At 41.1% G+C, this 21,496-nt stretch overlaps 1 protein-coding gene across 3 annotated transcripts in view; it reads left to right on the forward strand.

The window, feature by feature from the left end:
* The window catches only part of BCKDHB (branched chain keto acid dehydrogenase E1 subunit beta), a 263,784-nt gene extending 256,720 nt beyond the window's left edge, over positions 1-7,064 (forward strand). For all 3 annotated transcript variants that reach the window (XM_036249160.1, XM_036249158.1, XM_036249159.1), the window contains exons 10-11: positions 5,430-5,578; positions 6,776-7,064. In XM_036249160.1, the coding sequence (XP_036105053.1) occupies positions 5,430-5,570 (141 nt within the window). In that variant the 3' untranslated portion in view covers positions 5,571-5,578; positions 6,776-7,064. The remainder of the gene's footprint in view (positions 1-5,429; positions 5,579-6,775) is intronic.
* The last annotated feature ends 14,432 nt before the right edge of the window (positions 7,065-21,496 follow it).

A 21,496-nucleotide genomic window follows, 5' to 3' on the forward strand; every position in this document is an offset into this window, starting at 1 on the left:
CTCACAGTTATTCAGCACTATGATGTGTCAGGCATGAAACTAGGTACTTCTTGGGCTACGTCACAATCTGGGGAAGCAAACAAGCAAGGTAACAAGAGTGTTACAAAACAATAGGAAGATACTAGAGCAGAATTTTTAATACTTCTATTTTGCTGTTGGGTAATCAGAGGCTGGGAGTGGTTAAATCAGAGTAGAACATAGATTCCCCTCAGACAGAATTCCAAATTCCGTGCTGTATCAATTCTGTTATCAGCCCTGCCATAAAAACAAAAAGATTTGTTCAGAGTGACTAAAACCACAGTGTGGAATGCTTGAGGCGGATTTCAGTGATGTAACTCCTGTGACATGGTCACAAGAGAATTTAGGGCTGATGTTCTTAAAACTTTAATGGGAAATGAAGTTGTGTTGGGTGATCCCACCAAAGCCCTACTATGTATGCATTTATATGCACATACATATATAACTTACATTACATTCACCAAAACATAGGAATAATTGCAGTACAATTAATTTTTGAAAACCTATCTATAATATTTTGTCTTAAAACAATAATGGATCATATTTTATTTTTACTTACCTTCTCTTAACTGCTAGAAAATTTACAGGATCTCTGTCTGCCCTCTGCAATTTCAACAAGATACTAATAAATTTGTTTTGTTTTGTTACAGAAAGTAGGCAGATAAAGAATTCATTTTGCCTGAGTCTATGATTTTTATGACTTGAAATTATTACTTCACATTGTCTGCTTCCTTTTCTGGTTATAATATGCACAGCAAACCAGATGGCTAATATATAAACAATTTGAGATATTCTTATTTGAATCAGTTAGGATAGCCTAGGAGGTCCTGATACCCAGCACCATCTGTTTATTGCTCTGGGTCTTGCCTTCATGCTGAAGTATTTGTTTTCAGCTTCTTCACATGTCTTAACCTCTGCCTTTCCTGTAGATGTGGAAAGCCTATGCGTCTTGAGGTTCTGTTCTAAAACCCTAATCCCAGACGGCCATACATTTCACTGTTCTTATTCTTTTTTTTTTTTTTTAACATTTTTTTCTTTATTTATTTTAGAGTGAGAGGAAGGGAGAGGGAGAGAGAAATGGAAACATTGATGAGAGAGAATACCGACTGGCCGCCTCCTGCATGCCCCCCACTGGGGATTGGGCCCACAACCTGGGCATGTGCCTTGACTGGGAACCGGCGACCCCTTGGTGCACGGGTCGACTCTCAACCACTGAGCCACTCCGGGCAGGCTTATTTATTCTTATTTTATTTTTCTTATTATCACTATCCTCAACAGTAGTGCTTTAAAACTGCAGAAGAGTAACTAAAAACATGGGCTTTGTTGGAATCTTACTTGGCTATGTATGTAGCTATTTGACCTTGGGCAAGGTCCTTCACCTTGTTTTCCTTTTCTGTGAAATGGACTATAATTCCTACCTCATGGATTTGTAAAATTATTAAATGAGATAAAATATAACTCACTTAGCACCATGCCTGCTATATCATACATTCTAGTCACTATCCTCATTAACATATTTTAGAAAGAGAATTCTCATAGTTATAAAAAGACATAGAAATAAATTCAAATACCATATATAGAATTTCATGCAAGGGTCTTTTGGAAGGAATATCTATTTTTCTTTAAATACCTGATTATTTATGTGAAAGCACACACAACAAAATATATGTAGGTGTTACTACATAACTGGTTTTGGGTTCACTTTCAGTCGTTTTAACTGGACTGAGGGGAAAACTTTCAAACACAAATAGCTGGAGAAAGGTTTCTTTCGGCACCTGTCTGGGTTCTCTTCTGTTGCCCCTGGTTACATGTTATAGTAGACTCTGCTGTGGAACCTCACAGTCACATCTGTCATTGTTTTCTATGTCCAGCTTCCCAGGGAGAGAAACCAGCGACTGATACTTCCCATTTTAACTCCTGTGTCGGATACTACCTGTAATCATCATAATAACCCTGTGGGCTAGCTAATGATTTCTTCTAGTTTTCTGTGTATTACTATTTCTGAATCAAAAATTATCAAACACATTTAAAAATATGAGTGTGCTGTGAAATACAAAGAAGAACATGATCAATGGGAAAGAAGAACATGACTAATCTAGATTGTTCCGAAACATTAGGGCACATGGTTTCTATAGTTGTGGTGTCATACTGTGGTATAGAATAAGATACTTTGTGGAGAATTAATCGGGTGCATTGATCTACAAATCTGCCAATGAGATTCTTCAGTATTTTTCTGAGTGTGTGTGTGTGTACAGCTTCTGTATGATGGAAAAAACTGATGCTGAACAAGGTGCCCAAAGAAACAATACACAGTTCAGTGGGAAGTAACTGTACAGCTGCTTGACCCAGACATCTTATTTCCAATTGCTTTAAAGAAAGTTTTAAAACAAACTTTGGAAGGAATAATGTTTTTTAATACATGTTAGTTAGCAAAGTGTTAAAATTTCAAACTGTTTCATTTGGTCAGTGAATAATAGCCTTATAAAATTAATCATAGTCTTTATCCTTGAATTATCTTCCATGATTTTTACAATACATTTTATAGACTTATACATAATATGTTATAATCATTTAATTCCACATAATTTACAATAATTGTTTTCAAATTAAGGAAGTGCTACATGTAAAATAACAAATTTGTGTTTGCTAATTACATAAAATAGGAACTATTTATTCACATAAGGAAATAATTCTGCACTTTACTGTTTCCCTTTATTTTAGTGCTGCTTAATTACAAACATAATACTGTGTCATAAAAACTGCAACAATGCTTATAAAGTTCAAAGTGGAGCCCTTTCTCCCCTCCTGCTGTTCCCAGTATCAGTGTGACCACTGTTTACACTTCATGTGTGACCTTGCAGACATTTGTGCCCCTGCAGACCCAGAAGCATCTTGTAAAAAGTGATTCTCAGTCTGAGGAATTGGAAAAAAAATTTGGTTTGATGATTTTAGTCATTTTGCTAAAAAGAGTGATTTTCACAAATACTGACAGATTATTTTGTTGTGGGCTAGCTTTCCAGGACTAGTTTGAAAGAATAATATTTTATAATAAGTGTAGAATCAAAGGCATTTATCTAGTGAAATTTTTTGCCTTTGATTTTCTGTGTTTTGCAGTGTCCGCAGATAGTTCATGTATGAAAACAGCAGTATTCAGGGAAGATGGAAAAACGCCCCATATCAACCAATGTAATAAAACTGAGTTAATCCCAAATTGACGATTTAAATCCCTTTAAAATTACTTGTTGCAATCAAGAAATAATCCTTTCAGTCTGTCATTTCTTTTGAGCTTATTAGTAGTGGAATTTCTTAGGGGACTCTTTAAACTGTATGTATGCAAGTTTCTCAAGTTGATACTGAGATTTCCTGTTACTGGGAAAAACTAATACTTTTTTGGTGTTGGATACTGTACATCACAGAGGTATTGGGGGCAGAGGGGGGTATATAAATGGCCAGTTGGTGCCCTTTGGAGCGAATTTCCCCTGTTTCTGTGCCTTTTTCTCTCCCATTTACTTGTCACTAGGAAGAAATATGCACAGAGGTTAGAGATTGAGCATCAGGTTTCCTTCACATAAAAATTTTCTCTCAAATGTAAAGTGAACACTGTGTAAGAAATTATGGTAGTAAATATGTAAGAAAATGTGGATCTTGCCCTGGCTGGTGTTGTTCAGTGGTTAGAGCATCGGCCCATGTACCCAAGGGTCTCTGGTTCGATTCCTGGTCAAGGGCTCATACCTGGGCCGCAGTTTCAATCCCTGGCCCTAGTTGGAGCACATGTGGGAGGCAACCAATCGATGTGTCTCTCAGATCGATGTTTCTTTCTCTCTCTCTCCCCACCTCCTTCCCCCATTCCTTTCTCCCTTCCACTCTCTCTAAAAAACAGTGGAAAAAATATCTTTGAGTGAGGATTAACAAAAAAACAAACAAACAAGAAACAGAACAAAACAAATGAGGATCTCTTCAAATCTTTTGTGAAGCAAAGCAATATAGAATTTGAGTGTATTAAAAAAAACTAAAGGTTTTATTTCAGGTGATAGCTGTGAATGAAAAAAATTAATATTTTCCTAAGAATAATTTAACCATATATCTGTCTTTTTAGATTTTTTTTTTTAACTCTCTGAAAATTCTATTTTTATACTGGCTCTCTAGCCTCATGGGGTCCATAGTCTCTCAGGGAGACAGATACTTGGGCAGCTACAGTGGATTCTACTGAGTCCAGTGCGGAGGGAGCTCAGGGCAGAGGTCCTTCCTTTGTTGGTGGTGGTGCAGGGTTGGGAGGTGTCAAGAAAACTTTCCCAGCAGAAGCAAAACCTAAAGTGAAACCTGAGCCCAGCCGGTGTGGGCTCAGTGGTTGAGCATTGACCCATGTACCAAGAGGTCCTGGTCTGATTCCCCATCAGGGCACATGCCCAGGTTGTGGGCTCCATCCCTGGCAGGGGGCAACTAATCGATATTGATGTTTCTAGCTCTCTGTTTCCCTTTCTCTCTATCTAAAATCAATATAAAACATTTTAAAAAAAGAAAGAAATCTCTCTCTCAACCTTAATACCCCTTTAATCCTCCATAGCTTGGCTGTTATTCTGTTCTTCTATAAAAAATAAATAAATGAAATAAATAAAGTGAAACCTGAGAATGTGCGCACATTAGTCAGCCAAAGAGCAGTGGTCTTGGGGGTCAGTGGCCTGGGACCAAGGGCATCTACAAAAGCCTGGTTATGAGAGAGACCAGGACATAGTCAAATAACTGGTGGAAGTTCAGCTTGGCTGAGTAATTATAAACATTTATTATGAGAGTAATATATGTTAATTGTATATAAAACTCAAAAAATACAGGAAACAAGAGAAAACATACTAATTTCAAGCTGCCAAGAATCCTGTGAACATCTTGTTATGGTTTTGTCATGTCTTATGTCCATATTTGTGGAACAGCTTGTTAATCTGGTTTGGCTTAAATGATAGACACGTATCTAGGCATAAAGTGCATATACATATATGAAAACATTTTTTTAAATGCTTTGATTGATTTTTTTAGTGAGAGAGGAAGGAGAGAGAGATAGAAAGATCGATGTGAGAGAGAAACATCCAGGGCTATCTCCTGCATGCCCCCCACTGGGGATCGAGCCCACAACCTGGGCATGTGCCCTGACTGGGAATCAACCAGGACCACTTAGTCCACGGGAGGATGCTCAATCCACTGAACCACACCAGCTGGTTGAAAACTAATTTTAAGTAAAACTGGGATCATGCCAAACATGCTGTTTGTTACCTGTTTGTTTTTTAACCTGCTTATTTCACATTACAGTAGACTTATTTTAATGCCTTTGGATGTGATTATATTTTAAGTTGAAATGTTTTATTTCTGTGAAAAAAAAAAGATGTCTTCTTGAAGTTAACCATCTGTGATCTTATCTGCAGGAAGAATGCTTCCTGAACCTGGAGGCTCCTATATCAAGAGTGTGTGGGTATGACACTCCATTTCCTCACATCTTTGAGCCATTCTATATCCCGGACAAATGGAAGTGCTATGACGCCCTTCGAAAGATGATCAACTATTGACTGCACAGGTAAGTCTGCTCTGCACTTTGAGAAAGCTAGAGTGTGTCCCTGACAAAAAGTTCTGTTACCCAAGGTCATCCGTGTGTTGTATTTTGGTAAGTGGCAAGTTCCAGAACAAAAGTGGATTTCAGAAAAAATTAAATTCATAATATATTTGCATTTAATAGAAATGTAGTAAGCATGTGTATTATCTAATTTCTCTAAAACAGATGCATGCATGTGTTAACATTGAATAATCACTAGATGAGGATGTTCTCTGCTGTGGTTTAACTGCATATACATCCTACCCTGTTGTTCCAACTGTTACCCTCATTTCTGTATATTTTTATCAGTTATTTAAACTCTTCACCAATAGGGGTAATTTCTGTTGTTTAAAAATGGCTCTTCAAACACCATTAAATGCTCCTTCTGCAGTGTTAGTCTAGCAGCAGTGAACACCATTAAACACTGCTTAGTTTTTAGGATTTTAATACTATAGAAGTTGCTATCACTGACACACTGATTTATTTTACCTTTGATATTTTTGAAATGATTCAAAATGCATAGATAGGAATTAAATGCTATAACAATATAGCCCATGCTTTTTACAGATAAGAAATACTATATTCCTATATCCTATGAATGGGTAGTAAAGCTAGCTCATCTAAAACCAGAGAAAGACAGAGGCCTTTAAATTTGTGCATACAGAGAAAATAATGCCCCCCCTCCCCCTGTCTTCTGATCTCCACACCAGAGTTTTTATGGTTCTGTTCTGTAAGGTTAGGGCCATGAGTCCACATTTCCCTGGTATTCTCTCATACAGGCAGAGGTAGATGATTTATTTCTGATGTCCTCTAATGTCTCTGAAAGCAACTGGCTTCTACAGCAAGTCATACTGAGGACCGGTTAGGGGACTTCCTCATTTGGTTGTTCATCCGGTTCCCTTCCATGGACCATCATAATGGAGAGTCAGGGTAACAACATGTGGCCATATGCCTTGTTGCTATTTTGAAAGCAATATTTAGATGCTGGTTTTAAATTTGGATATGTATTTCCTTTAAAACAACAACAAATTAGCTTATTATGAAAATAGGATAAAAGATGCAATGTTTTCTATACTAAAAGTTAAATATGGCATTAAAGAAAGTAGTGATGCAATTAAGAAAAATCTATATTTAATTCTCAGTGGCCAGAATGTGTATAATTCTTATTGATTTCTTTTACAGAAAAACTGGAAGATTATGACTAGATACGGAAATATTTTTCTGAAATTTTAAATATTTTCTCAGATTTATCTCATCTTGAAAATAGAATTTTTACAAAATGAAGCATGATGGATATGGTTGAAAAATTATAAATTAGTTATTGTATTAACACACATGAATTGATTTCTATTAAGAGTGTTTCAGAGTAACTTTTTAAAATGTTCCATGTGCTAGTCTTATACATTCTGCTGATTACATCTGTAAATACTGGGTGTGGAATAGTATTCAATAAAGCAAAATCAGATTGGTCTTCAAGTTTTGTGTCTTTTTTTTCATTAGTGAAAAGAATTTTGTTGCAGATGAAGAGAACCAAAATTCTGCCAACCTGAAGTTGCTCTTCGAGATATTGATTTTAAGCTGTTTATTCAGAAAGAATTCTTGCCCAGACAGAGCGGCTCAGTTGGCTGAGGGTCATCTGTGCACTGAAAGGTCGCAGTTTCGATTCCAGGTCATGTCATATACCTGGGTTGTGCTTTTGATCCCCGGTCGGGGCACATCCCCGGTCAGGGCACACACGGAAGGGAACCAATTGATGTTTCTCTCTCCCATCAGTTGTTTTTCTCTTTCTCTCTTCCTTCCCCTCAGGTGAGGTTAAAAAAAAGAAAGAAAGAAAAGAAACAAGATTCAGAGGGAGCCTTTGACCTTCCCAAACCCCCTTCCTCTTGCCTTAGCCTCATTTGAATGAATATGGTAAACTAGAGACTAGAGGGCTTCAGGCAGGGGTCTGTTGGCTAGACCCCCCTGTGGCCCATTGCTTCTGATCGGCCAGCAAGGGTTTTCCTGCCCTGTGTGTTCTGCTCCTTCTCAATTACCTGCAAATCGCTATTCTCACTTCTGAGATCTAAGACCCAGTCCCCCACTTTCTGCCTTTGTCCAAAAATGTCGTATATACACAATGTTGCCTCACTGTCTGGAATTTTCATGGGATCTTCATGCCTACGTGCATTTCCCATGCACGTGCATTAAACTTTGATTTTCTCCTGTTAATCCGTTTCTGTTCATTTGATTATTAGCTCAGACAGAAGAACTTAGAAAGTGGGAGGAAAAGTATTAGTATTTTTTAGCCCCATACAGACTAATTGTTAACCTATTAAATCTGAGTAAAATAAAATGTTTAGAAATGCTGAATTTTTGTTACTGTATTTGGTTTAGTTTTTGTGGCTGTGTATTGACAAACCTTCTGGGGTGTTTTTCCTCATTCTTCCCTCTTTCCTCAACAAGGTACTGATGGGCATGCTCACTCTTTCCCTGAGCGTGGTGGCAGGATCATCCTTGCTGCCTCTGTTCGTGGACAGCACCAGCCTGTCTAGTTATAAAGGTGCCAAGCGTTTGCTGTAGTTGTGTTTTTTTGCCATGATGTTACAAAGCAAATATTTTTTCCATCTTCTTTATATTAGTATGTAGCTAAAAAGAAAAACATTAGCATCAACAAAAGGCTCAAACAGGAGGAAGCCTCTTTATTGTGGACATTGCCAGGGCCTCTTGTTTCTTACTTAGCCTCTTCTGCCCTTCAACATAGTTTTATATCGGCCCCAACTGCCAAGGAGTTTCTCTGCAGAACCCCTCAGCCCTGGTCCTGCCCTGGAGGTGCTGCTAGGTCGCCTCCACTCCCATGGGTCCAGAAGAGTTTCTTCTCGCGGGATCCAGCAGAAAGCCCTCCCCCACCACCAAATCAGAGAGAGTATTTTTCTTTCTCTATGAACACTGAAAAAAGTGGACATTTTCTTAGGATTACAAATATATATGGTACATTAAAGCTGCCATTTAAAATGGGTGTCTTGTTTATTTTTGTCAGATATTTGGAGGAGGATACAGAAAGTAACATTTGTCAATTGTCAGGAATTTGGAGCTAAAGGAAAGGCACAAAATCACAGGTTCCATATAGCAGTGGGCTGAAATAAAGAACCAAAGCTTTTGTTTGGGGTAAAAATACAGCCCTGTCCTGGGTGAAAACATAGACACCTGTACGGTGCAGGATGGGAAAGATGTCCTTGTCAGCAACACGCTGGGAAAAGATTTAGGGAATCCAGTTGGCTGGCCATCCGGGACTTGCTGAATTTAAAATGCCAGAACTCAGCATCGACTTTGGCTGTGGTGTTCCTTCCCCCTGAAGTCTCGGGCACTGCAAGCGAGTGTCAGTCCAGCAGAGCAGGACGCGTGGCAGCCAGCCACGCTGGCCTAGTGAGTTCTATTTGAACGTGTTTGTTTTACTTTATTGTTTTTAGTTGCTATTATTTATGATTTTACTTGAAGTTACTCATTTTAAGTTATATTGCAGGGGGGGGGTGGGGAGAAAGAGAGAGAGATCCATTGGTTGCCTCCCACAAGACCCCAACTGGGGCCAGGGATTGAACTTGCCACCCAGATATGTGCCCTTGACTGACAATTGAACCCAAGACCCTTTGGTCCTCAGGCTGACACTATGATCGCAGAGCCAAACCAGCCAGGGCTGCTGTGGGTAACTTTTAATATTATTTTTTCTACTCATTTGCTATTGTAAAATCTTCGCATAGTTATTTTAATGTTATTTTAACTTTGTTTTTGAAATAGTAAGCAGAAGGACAACTGTGGGGCAATCTATACAGTAACTGTCTGGCTTTGAAAGCATTTCCCCTCCAGTTAGCCCTGCAGTCCCACCAGTAATTACCCTTCCTTCCAAAATAAGTGGCTTTTGGTTAATACTGAGCTCAGTCGGTAGCACAAGATGTACATATACACCAGATTAACTGTGTTAAACACATTTATTTAATTGAAACAAATGTTCCATATTGTGAAAATAAGAAAATGGTGATGAGAAGACACATGAAAGATGTTAAATGAATGCCTCAGCTGTGTAGTGGGTCTGCTCCCTGTGGCAACGTGAGTATACATGTGAACATAATCTTCTGTAGCTCAAGTTATCCAATTTTGTTTGGAAAAATATAACATCCATGTTCTGTTAAACTGATAGGTATTATCCAAGCTGAATGAACAGACCTGTGTACAAAACGAAATGAGAGGCTCAAGGTCCAGAAATGACCTCAATTCAATCCCTTAGGTTTAAATCACATAATCTACAAACTCTTGGTGAGAATCCCATAGACATTCCATTCGGTTTAGTGAAATCCCTTTCCCATCAGCTTGCCTGTGGTGGACATGTGTGGTTTCTGGCTGCTTGGCATCCCTGCCCCCACCTTCTAGTAACAGCACTGCCCGTTTGTTCAGAGAACCCCCTCTCCCCACCGCATGTGGCTCTGGAGGGGCTGCCAATCCCCAGACCCCCCAGCACTAGCCACAGAGATGGCCCTGGCCCAGGCCCAGTCAGGACCACAGATTGGTCAGTCAGGTTGCCGGTGCAGAAGCAGGAAGTAGCCTCAGCCTTGTCAATGACACTGAACTCTGAAAGACTGATTCCCAAACTGTTACCTGTCCCAAGTACACCTGAGAATACAACTAATAGGTGTTAACCAGCAGATCACAAAGCATTACCTTTAACAGAAACTCTTTGAGGTCAGGAACATGACCCCAAAGCTGACATGTCAGACTTTCCAGAGAGACATGAGGTTTGGAGACTGATATGCTTCCTTAGCCCATCTAGTTTGGAAAGAAATAGAAAATATTCATATGTGGGCAAAGATTTGGAAACTCTGATATCTGATATCTCTCTGAATATGGGAATTAAGGATATTTGCCTGGAAAATGAGAAATAAAATTAGAACAAGGATAGGAAATCATAGCTGGAAAGGACCAGAGGTAAGAATGGAAACAAATAAAAAGATACATCTAAATAATTGTCTTAAATATACTTTTTTTTTAAATGTAACACATGTTTCACATTTGACAAAGGAATATATTAGTTAATTTTTTTAATGTTGTAAATGCATAATAGTAAAATGTAAGCAAAGTGTATAAATACAGAAAATATGGACAGAACAGTTGTATAAGGCTTTGTCCCGTCTTTCAACTTGACAGATGAAGTGGACATTCATGAGCAATAGTGTTAGCTCAATAGAAGTGTATGTTAAACTTTGTGCCTCCATAATCATAGAATTCTCACCTTTTAAAGTATGCATGAATAGTTTAAAAAATGATCATATACTAAGGCACACACACACACAAATAACAGTAAATTCCTCAGAGTATTAAAAGGCATCATGTTTTATGACCACATCCCAAATTAATGACAAGTATTCCAACTACTTAGAAGCCAAAAAGCACCCAGCTTAGTAACTGTAGAACCATGGAGGAAATGTAAAACAATTTACAGAATATTTAGAACATAAGATCACTGATGGGCTTCTGCTAGGATTTTACGCAGAGATAAATGCATAGACTTTGACTTTAAATCTTGTAAAAAGTAAAACTGAAAATACAAGATTGTGAGAATGAAGAGGCGGAAGCACAAGAAGAAAGAAAAAATAATAAAGTTAAGAGCAGAAAGTTCCAAATGAGAAAAACCTGTAAGGTCAATTTTTTTTTTTTTTTTTTAATAAAAATGAAAACTTACCTTTTATTTTATAATATCTGTGTCCTGTGAGGATGGAGCTGTATGTAATCATGATACCAGCAAATAAAGGCCCCGTGATGGCTGGGTCTGCATTGGCCAATACCTAATCCTTTGAGGGGAGGAATAATCTAGTAAAACCTAATAATTTACCAGAAGTATTGATAAGCAGAGTTCTTTGTTATTAGGACATTTTATTCCATTATTTTAAGAAAATAATTATCAAGGTCTTGTTTTGCTAAAAATCCTTCATTTTCTTGCTGAGGCTTGGCTACTCTGAGTATTTTATTTACTATGAATTTTCATAAGATGTGGTGACTATAAAGAATTACAGTAGTGATTTTTTAAATGTTATTTCAATCACTTGGATCATCTACCTACTTATTATCTTGACGTTGTTTTTCTTTCACCCACAGTGTTTTAGTGATTCCACAGAGGCAGGGGCTGGTCTGCCTGCTATGAATTCTGCAGAGCCCGGAGTAGTGCCTGGTGTGCCGACGCTCTCTGTGCGCTGCTGAGCAAACAGGTGACAGGAAATGCAGGCCTGAGCTTGAATGCAGCTTTGCAGCCCATTTTGCAGATGTGAAGAGTACTATTCTAATAGTAGTTGATATCAGCAACAGAAGCAGTCCTTTATGTAGGTCTAGACTCCAAGGGTTCCCAAGAGATGAACATTGTTTCTGTGTTTTTTGTTTTTTTTTATCCTCACCCGAAGACATTTTTCCATTTTTTGTTCAGATAGAGTGGGACGGAGAGAGAGAGAAACATCAATGTGAAAGGGACACATTGAGCGGCTGCCACCCACACAACCCAACCAGGGCCAGGGACAAACTGCAACCGAGGTACGTGCCCTTAGCGGGAACCGAACCTGGGTCTTTCTGGACCGCAGACCAACGCTCTAACCGCTGAGCCCAACCGGCCAGGGCTGTTTCTGTGTTTTTAGGCCTGTTTCTTCAAATAGACTTCAAAACCCATGTATTTTTTAAGTGGCTCTATGACAATATTGTACATTAAAATATATGTATATGCAAATGGACAAACCAGACTAGAAGGCTCATTCAAAACTTCATTTAAGGGTGATGCGATTATCTGTCACTTTTCTTTATTTTCCTAATCTCTGTTCTTAGTCCGCCTGGCTCAAAGTAAATACCCCTCCCCCCAGTCCCATGTGTGCTATTTTACTCTGCTGGGTAGAATCTGCACACTTGAGACTGGCCCAGAGGAAGGCACCGACCCCTTGGCCACAATGACTGGTTGAGGGATTAAAGGTGAGCAAAATTGGGTCAATTGGAGCCCTTCTTCAGAATTTAAAAAAAAAAATAGATTTAAAAAAATGTTATTGTGGAGGAAGCTGTGGCCACCTTTCCTAGAGAGGAATGGCATCCTTTTCTGAAAAGAATGGGACCAGTATACAGAGGAACGCTGAGGTGGAAGATGGAGTCAGCCCCGGCCAGATTCTGGTCTCTGGAGTCAGTCACCCCAAAACCAGCTGCACTTCTGCCACGGCAGCCTCGTCCATTCCATCCTTCCTGTCATCCTGTGAGGAACTACCCCACGATCTTTCCAAGAGACTACCTTTTTCTTTGTCCAAGTTGGATTCCTATCGCTTGCAACCCAAAGCATCCTAATTCAGTTATTCTAAATGCTCATGAATATATTCAATGTGAAAAGAGAAAGTCCACCTGTTTTTAATATACTTGAGGAAAATCCCTCACCTTTGAGATTGGTCTATGTAGTGTGCTTGGTTTTGTTTCTTATCGGTGACACGCACATTAGCTGCAGATATTGTTGGGTTAACGTCAACTGCCTTAGCCATCAAAGAAATGAATTCAGACTTTCCGCCTGAACGCTGAGCACTGGCAACCTTCTCCTACGGCAGGAAAACGAGCAGTTCCACAGCATCTGTGTTTTAGATGCCTGCCTCTTTGGGGGCTTGTTCATATAAAGTTCTTTACTGAAGTCCTGGGACCTTACCACTGTTGTTAAACTTCCCCATGTAGCTGAAAAATAGCCCCTGGGAGTTTTCTTTTTCAAAGTTTAATATGCCTGTTGTCAGTGTAATAGCAGATTTTTCTTCCAGGATACTTTGTGTAAATTCCCCATACTTGCCCTCCCGTCGCAGCACACATGTACTCTCACTCTGATTTCATCTTTTATGTGGACCGTTTCAGAGAGGTTAGAGAACAACGTGAATGTCTGTGTACTTTTCACCTAACAAACACAGTGTTGTACAATTTATCTTTCCTACCTTCACCCAGAGGGAAAGTTAAAAACTCCATTAATAGTAACAAGTAGTTTTTTTTTTTTTAAACAAATTCTGTCTCAACTGCTAGACAGCCTCTCAGGGTTTCCCTCAGTATTTGGTGGGGTTGCCTGAGGGCTGCTTTGAACAGTCGTTTGAACAAGCCCGTGGAGCCCCGGGCGCTCTGGCTCCCGCTCCCGCTCCCGCTCCCGCTCCCTGCAGAAACGGCTGCTGCCAGCAGCTCTGGAAGGCACGTCAGGGCTGCCACCGCCACCAGGGCCATCTGCGGCTGGCACCCACTGCCCCGAAGCCCTCAGAGCTCCCCAGAAGGACTAGGTGCAGGTGTGGGTGCCACTGATGCGCTTTGCCATTGAGTCTCAGGGGAGGTGACAGTGTTCTGTGTTCTCCCTGGGAGCAGGAACTCTAATCTTCCATTCAGACCCATGGATCCCCAAATAGTGTGGCTGTGTGTCCCCAGCATATCCTGGATATTTGGTGAAACAGGCCATGGTGATGGACCCGTTATACTTAGAACCTTTGTCCCTGTCTGGGGCTCAAGCATTGTTTTTGGTCTAAGCCAGGGTCCCCAGCTCCTTCTCTGAGATGGCTTCTCCACAGGCTCCTCTCCCTCTCAGTGCTCACAGACCACTGGCCGACTGGCACGCCAGCTGCAGGCCCATCTAATCTTAGAGCAAGCAAACTTTAGTTCTACCTTGGCTTATTCTTCTAAGGGAAGACCTCATGGATATCATATTTTTTAAATGTTATTTGTGCACAGTAACACTTTTCATATAGATTGTGGGAAAATTGCCTGGAAAACATGGAACCACAGTGGTTTGTGATTAATGGTACATCCATATGATCAGATATAATGTAGAATTTGCAAGTAATGATTATGAAAATTATGTAGCAACACGGAAGCATGCTCATTATATACTTTTAAGTGGGAAAATCAGGATGCAAAATTATATGCGTATGATTACAACTATTATTACTTATAATTACAACTATTATTATGTATGATTTTTCATTCACAGGGATAGAGACCATTACAACAGTGTTAGAGAACCATGATGTATATTATAATAAAAGAATGTCTTTTTTAGTATGTTTTTATGCAAAGTAATAAAGTACTGAATATATACTTAAGCATTGCATAACCTGTCTATTCTTTAAAACATAGCCCCTAAGCACCAGTACTAAAGAATCTTTTTGTCTGTCTGCAAGAACCATAAATAAAATACAGTTTTTTCTTTCTCCCTCTTAAACTCTTTCTCCTCCTCTCTGTCTCTCATACAGACACACACTATACATGATTTATTAGATAATCTCAGAGGGGAAGATTAAAAAAGAAATAATTCATCTTCTACAGTATAATACTAATGCCTTTGTAAAAGTTTGACTTTCTATTAAGACTTATGTGTTTATTAGGGTCACAGCAAAAAATAAAAAAAAAAAAGATGTTACATTTAAAGGTTTTCATCTGATAGAGTTTCATATACGAGTAGTTTACAAAGGTGGGAACTGGAAGGAAGGGTAAAGACCTAGGAACTGGCAACTGTGGGAATTCATTACCACCCTTCTGAAGGGGCAAGGAGAGGTCTGGCCCGGGGCCTGGGGAGCGCTGTGGCCATGGAGGACAGGCTGCCTGACAGGAGGCGTGGCCACAGAGAAACAAGACAGACTGAAACGGCAAGAGGAGGGAAAGGGGTTGGCCCATTGACTGAACCCTATGTCAAGCCAATAGACCAAGGTAGCCTGGTGATGTGGTCCTCAGAAGTCAGCCTCTCCAGAAACAGAGCAGGGCAAAGATGGATTCAGAGGGGCGAAGAGAATACCCAGCACACGGAGCCCCATGTCATAGGAGACACCAGGTAGATACTTATTTAACTGCAAGCTTACTATTTTTTAAGCTGGTGGAAAGGGTAGATACTTTTTGGTCATGCCGCCATTTCCTGGGCAGGTCTGAACTTCGGATGCCTATTGTTCTGCTGGTGGAAATGTTTGGCAGGGCATCTATACCCTGTGTTTGCAATGATGCTCTGTGAGCCCTGTCTTCCTGCAGAAATCAGACTGGCTGCGCTCTCGGCCTGTGGCCTACACTGTGCTGTCTGCCAGCTTTGTCTTATTCCTGGGTCCACACATTTTCCTTTCTGCTTTCATTTTGTTGGAGCACGTCCTCTGGTAGATTACTTAGAATGTCATCATGGGACACCTATTTTCTGAGGTCTTTCATGTCAGCAAATGGCCTTACTCTAACCCTTAACTAATAGTTTGGCTGCGTGTAAAATTTTAGGCTAAGAAACATTTTTGTCTCAGGATAGTTAAGGAATTGCATAATTTTCTTTTCACACTTGTCTCTTATGATTTCTCTCAAAATTTGCCTGCCTCTTCGTCAGACTTCCTTAACCTTATTTTCTAACCTGGTATATGTTACTTTTATTTTAATTTTTGTTCCTTTCTCACATCATTCTTTTCTGTTTTAAAATTTTTTTTTTCTTTATTGATTTTTGAGAGAAAGGAAGGGAGAGAGAGAGATTGAAATATTGATTAGGGAGAACACACACTGGCCGCCTCCTGCATGCCCCCCACTGGGGATTGGGCCCACAACCTGGGCATGTGCCTCGACCGGGAATCAAACTGGTGACCTCTTGGTGCATGGGTTGATGCTCAGCCACTGAGCCACACCAGGCAGGCATATCATTCTTTTCTTAATTTGAGGCTGCTGTTATATGTGTGTGTGTGTGTGTACACGTATGTAAATATATATGTACATGTGTGTATTTTTTAAATCTCTCAGGATATGTAGTAGAGCTGTGGCTTTTTTAGACATTTTATTGTGCTTTCTGAATTATATTGTTTCCTCCAGTTTCCATTTTTCTCTTTATTTTGATTTTTCTCTTTTGTATAAAATGATCGCCAGTTGTTCGTTTTCCCCAAGACTGAGACTGATTGGGCTTATGGTATATACATAGAGTGGAATATTATTCAACCATGAAAAGGAATGAAGTCCTGATATATGTATGCTATAACATGATGAACTTCCAAAGCATTGTGATGAGTGAGAGAATCCAGGTACAAAAGGTCACATATTGTATGCTTCATTTATATGAAATATCCTGAAAAGGTAAATCCATGGAGACAGAATGCAGACTGGTGGTTGCCAGGGCTGGAGAAAGGGGGGAATGGGGAGAAAGTGCTTAGTGGGTAAGGGGTTGGACTGGAGTGATGGAAACATTTTGGAATTAGAGTTGGTGGTTGTGCAACATTGTGAATGTACTAAATGCCCCTGAACTATTCACTTAAAAACGGTTAATTTTATGTTATATGAATATCACCTCAATAAATTATTTCTTTTAAAAGCTGGCCCGGAGAAGTCTGCATGGGTCCGTGTGACCGGCATGACAAGCAGTGGCCTTCATTTCTGCATGAGTAGCCGGTGAGCTGCCTCGGGGAGGCCCAGCACTATCAGTGCGGAAAAGGACTTCCTCTGGGGCTTCTGCTAAGAAAACTGTTCTAATCTCCCACCCAAAGGGCGGCAGCCTAATTTATTGCTGCTGCTTGGATTTGGAGGCCGGACGTAGCATTGCATTCTGTTTCCACCTTGTGCCTCCTGTGCTCTATCCCAAAGGCTCTCCCTCTCAACTTCTGCAGGGGCTGAATCTCTATCTCCAGGTAGACATGTGGTTCTCCTCATGGGAATGGGGGATCCCCAGTTTTCTCCCCTTGCCTCAGTCCTGCTGTGTGCCACACGGAGACCCTCCCGTTGGATGGTTCTTCCCCACTGACCTTCCTGGCGCAGACGGGGCTTCCTCCTCTGCCCAGCCCTCTCACTCACCGTATTCTTCTGACAAGGTGTTCACGTCCCCTCCTCTGTTTCCTTTGTCATTAGGGTTTATACTTTAAGAACATTTTAAAATAATTATTTTAATGCCCTCTCAGGAAGGAGAGGAGATAACCCTGTTTGTTGTTCAACAGGCGAGGCCTATACAGCTGCTTTGAAAACTTCTCGGGGAAAATACTTCCTCGGAATGGAGGCCCGCGTGTTAGTGCTGAAGTCAGCGGTGTTCGCAGACAAGTTAACCAAGTGCCCTGATTTCCTTGTGCCTGATTTTAACGGCTGAGGTGGTGATGGGAGGTGGTGAAGTGTGACCGGACACGGAGGGGGGGGAACCCACATTTATTCAATACCAGCTCTGTGCCCAGAGAACAGAGCATTACCTCCTCCGGCGTCAAGTGCAAGTTACTGAAATTAAACGTGTTTGCCTGTCTTGTGTGATTGTTTTTGCGAAGTATCCATTTTCACAACTCTCTTTGAAGTAGGTGAGAATTAAATCAGTGACGGTCCCTGGAGCCCGAGCACCAGCCTGTGCCTGGATCACAGGCTTCACACAGCCACTGCCATTGTTTGTTTACACCTCTGACCCCAGCAGGAGGAATCCTGCCTGTTCATCACCACGAACGAAGCAGCTCCGTGAATAATTGTACAATATATGGCGTTCCTGCTACAGGAATAACGATTTAAATGGAAGAAAATAAATTGATCAATGTAATCTTATAATGCATATCAGCTATGACTAAAATTTATGTTCACAGGTTGCAAGTTTCGTAATACTAGTTTTTGTTTTAAGAAATCCACTGGTGCCCTGGCCGGTTGCTCAGTGGTTAGAGCGTTGGCCTGCAGTCCAGAGAGACCCGGGTTCAGTTCCCACTAAGGGCATGTACCTTGGTTGCAGTTTGTCCCTGGCCCCAGTTGGGTCGTGGGGGTGGCAACCACTCAGTGTGTCCCTTTCACGTCGATGTTTCTCTCTCACCCTCCCACTCTCTCTCTCTCCCACTCTATCTGAACAAAAAAAAAAAAGGAAAAATGTCCTCGGGTGAAGATAAAAAAAAAAAGGAAAGAAAGAAATAAACTGGTTCATGTCCATTTTGTTATAAGGACCAGAGATCTACTCATATTGATTTATTCTAGGTGGAGTGGATTCCAATTACTCTAATTGCAGGGAGACTTCTAGGACTTAAAATAATTGGGAAGTTGTCATACACCTTTTTTGTTTTTGTTTTTTAACTCCCCACCTCTTCTGCGTGTCTCCCTGGGCCTTTGGTGCGGCCTTCCTGCTGCGGGCCGGCTTCGTCCTCTGCTCCCGCTGACCTGGAGGTGCTCACCGCCCTACGCGTGGTGCCTTCACATGGCAGCCTCTCTGCTCCTTGACTTGATGTAATGAAAGACTCGATATTTGTTCATTCCAATTCCAAGTTTCTGGAAGGGGACACTTGGCCCAGCTGGAGTCAGGTGTCCCCTCCGCCGCAGCTGGGACCGGGTGTGCGGCGCCCTGGAGGGGGGCTGGGCGGAGACGGCGTCTCACTAGGGGGCACTTCGTGGGCCCCTCTCTTGGGAGGAGCAGGCTATTGTTACTGCTTTTCTTTCCTAACTAAGGTGTTTTATCCAGAGCTTGGTAGGTGAGGTGTGGACGGACATGTTCTCCTTTAGAGGGTTTTGGGTGGCAGAGCAGCACCCGGGGGTGGGTTCCTTCAGGAAGTCCTTTCTGGTGCCACCCCTACTGTGATGGTGTAGGGGCGCCCACCCGCAAGACAGCACTGTCTCTGCTTCAGCCGAGTCCCTCCCGTGTTGTTGCGGACGCTGGCAGCTAACAACGGAATTGCACGTGGTCTGGGGAGATGGAGCCACACATGGGCAGAAAGAAGGTCGATGTTTCCATTCCTTTGCTCTCTAAAGGCGGTCTTTGCACACAGAAATCACCTGTACATTGAGAAGGGACCGGAGGAAAAGGCAGATTCTGAGGGAAACCTGTGTGACAGAGAGCTAGAGAACCGGTCCAGGACTGAAGGCCACGTTGGGGCGCAAGCCGGTCCTGAGAGTTACACACTTAAAGCGATCGTTTGTGTGTTGGATCATTATACATCTGAAGCGTGTGCTAGGCTGTCTCCAGGAAATACGGACCCAAATAGGGACCCATGGCCAGGATCGGCGTGGACTGGGGCTGGGAGCCGGGCTGGGCTCCGAGGCAGCACCGGGAATCTGCTCCTGTGTCTTCCCGATGGCGGTCGGCTCAGGCTTGCCTCGTGCTTCCTCCGGTCGTTTTCTCTCTTACCTTCCACCCCCCAGGCAAGGGAATCTGATCTTATTTTAACTCAGAGTTAAACTAAGTTCTATAGCCAGACAGAACTGTACTGTTATAGGTGTGTTGATGCTTACCTGTGAAAGGAGCCGTAGAGGTCAGGGCCAGTAATGGGCTTCCCAGTGTACTCAGAAGTTGACATTGACTTTTGTGGTCCTCCAGCAAGCCAGCAAGCTACCCGAGTGCCCCTGCTGGTGCTGGTGTAGTGCTGGGTTCCTGTTGTACCTTCCTGGGGGTGACCAAGTATAAGGCCATCAGGGACTATCGTAGGACCTGCCAAGCTTTGTATCGAAGAACACTGTTCCTTGGAACGCTCCCTAGAAGAGAAAGTTTGTAGTGGAGTCCGGAACCTAAAAGGGATATTTATACTGTGGAAGAGCAGAAAAGCCTTTGTAGGGAAGGGCACATGTGAGATTTGACGTGAAAAAGATCAAGTTGACCTCACAGTTTTGCTTTATTTTTTGATTTCATAGTTTTAAAGAATTCTTAAAAAAAAAAAAAAAAAAGTGGCCCTAAAACCTTAAGAAATTGCAACCTGCTTGAATTTTAAACTTAATAAATGTCCTGTCAGCTCCCCTACTTGAAATAAAAGCTGCATTAACCGAAGACGTGCCTTTAGTTGTAAGTTTAAATAAAGCACCTCTAAAGAAGAAGAAAATTCTATGTAATTTTACATAATTAAATGTAGCTATTTTGTCATACTACAATTTTCTGCTTTACTCCTTATGTCTACAATTTTGATGTTCGTCATAGATTTGGACGGTTTATTTCAGGGCAAGCCTGCCCACATTTGTAGGGTGCAGATGGTAATTACTCTCTACCCGAAACCAGACAAGATGCCCCAAGTCCTCAGTTTGATGACACTTGGAAAATTTTTAGCAAAGAAAATAGTGAATGTTCTTCAAATCTGGGCACCAACAGTGAAGGCAAAAGGCCACTTTTATTTCTGCTTTTGACCTCTCAGTTCTCTGTTCTTTTCATTGGGGGAATTTGATTGAGATTCTCGACACAAGCATTTCTAAAAAGCTTGGGACTACCATACAATTCCAATGGCTAATATGTTTTTGATTACAAGAAACTGTTTCTTCAAGAGCCTATTTTTAGGAGACATCTATTTTCTTGTCTCTTCAAATAAAAGATCATGAGAAATGTCAATATCTGAAGTCCTATGAGTCTTGTATGCAGTTTTTTCTCATTCTCTTTCCGTCACACATGGAAATTAATATTTTGAATTTTCTATGCTTTGTGTGTAGAGCATTATTCTTGTGCTGAATTCCTTAAAGTTTGAGAAGCTGACCTCATTTTTGAGCATTGTTGAACAAACTGTATTATTATAAGCACAGCACAGGGCTGTGGGCCAAGGAGACTATGGGAGAAATGTAGGATCAAGTTCATGCTCCCCACAACATACAATCCAGTTAAGCAGAAGTGTAGCAGTCTTTTAAAGTTTTCTTTTAAAATGGATAAACTTGACTCTCTAAAAGTCTGAGAAGGTCTACATAAAAATACAAAGAAATTAAGAGTACAAAGAATATGTTACTATATCGCAGTTATGTAGTGGCTTATAGGTAACTAACATATGGGCAATCCTAACTGTATTTATAGTCTGACAGCTTCAGAGTGAGCACGGGCTACTCCTAAGGACAGCAGAACCCCTATAATTTACGCCACTGACTCACGCTATTTGAAGCAGTGAGGTGAAAGTTACAAATTCAGATACTTCCAGCCAGCCCACAACACACTTTCTTCCTTATAAAGTTTGGAATGACTAACAATAGTCCTGCAATGATCTTCTGTAGCTTCTTTCTTTTCTATGT

This window comes from Molossus molossus, unplaced genomic scaffold (genome assembly GCF_014108415.1).
Source record: "Molossus molossus isolate mMolMol1 unplaced genomic scaffold, mMolMol1.p scaffold_m16_p_8, whole genome shotgun sequence".
NCBI classification, from domain to species: Eukaryota; Metazoa; Chordata; class Mammalia; order Chiroptera; family Molossidae; genus Molossus; species Molossus molossus.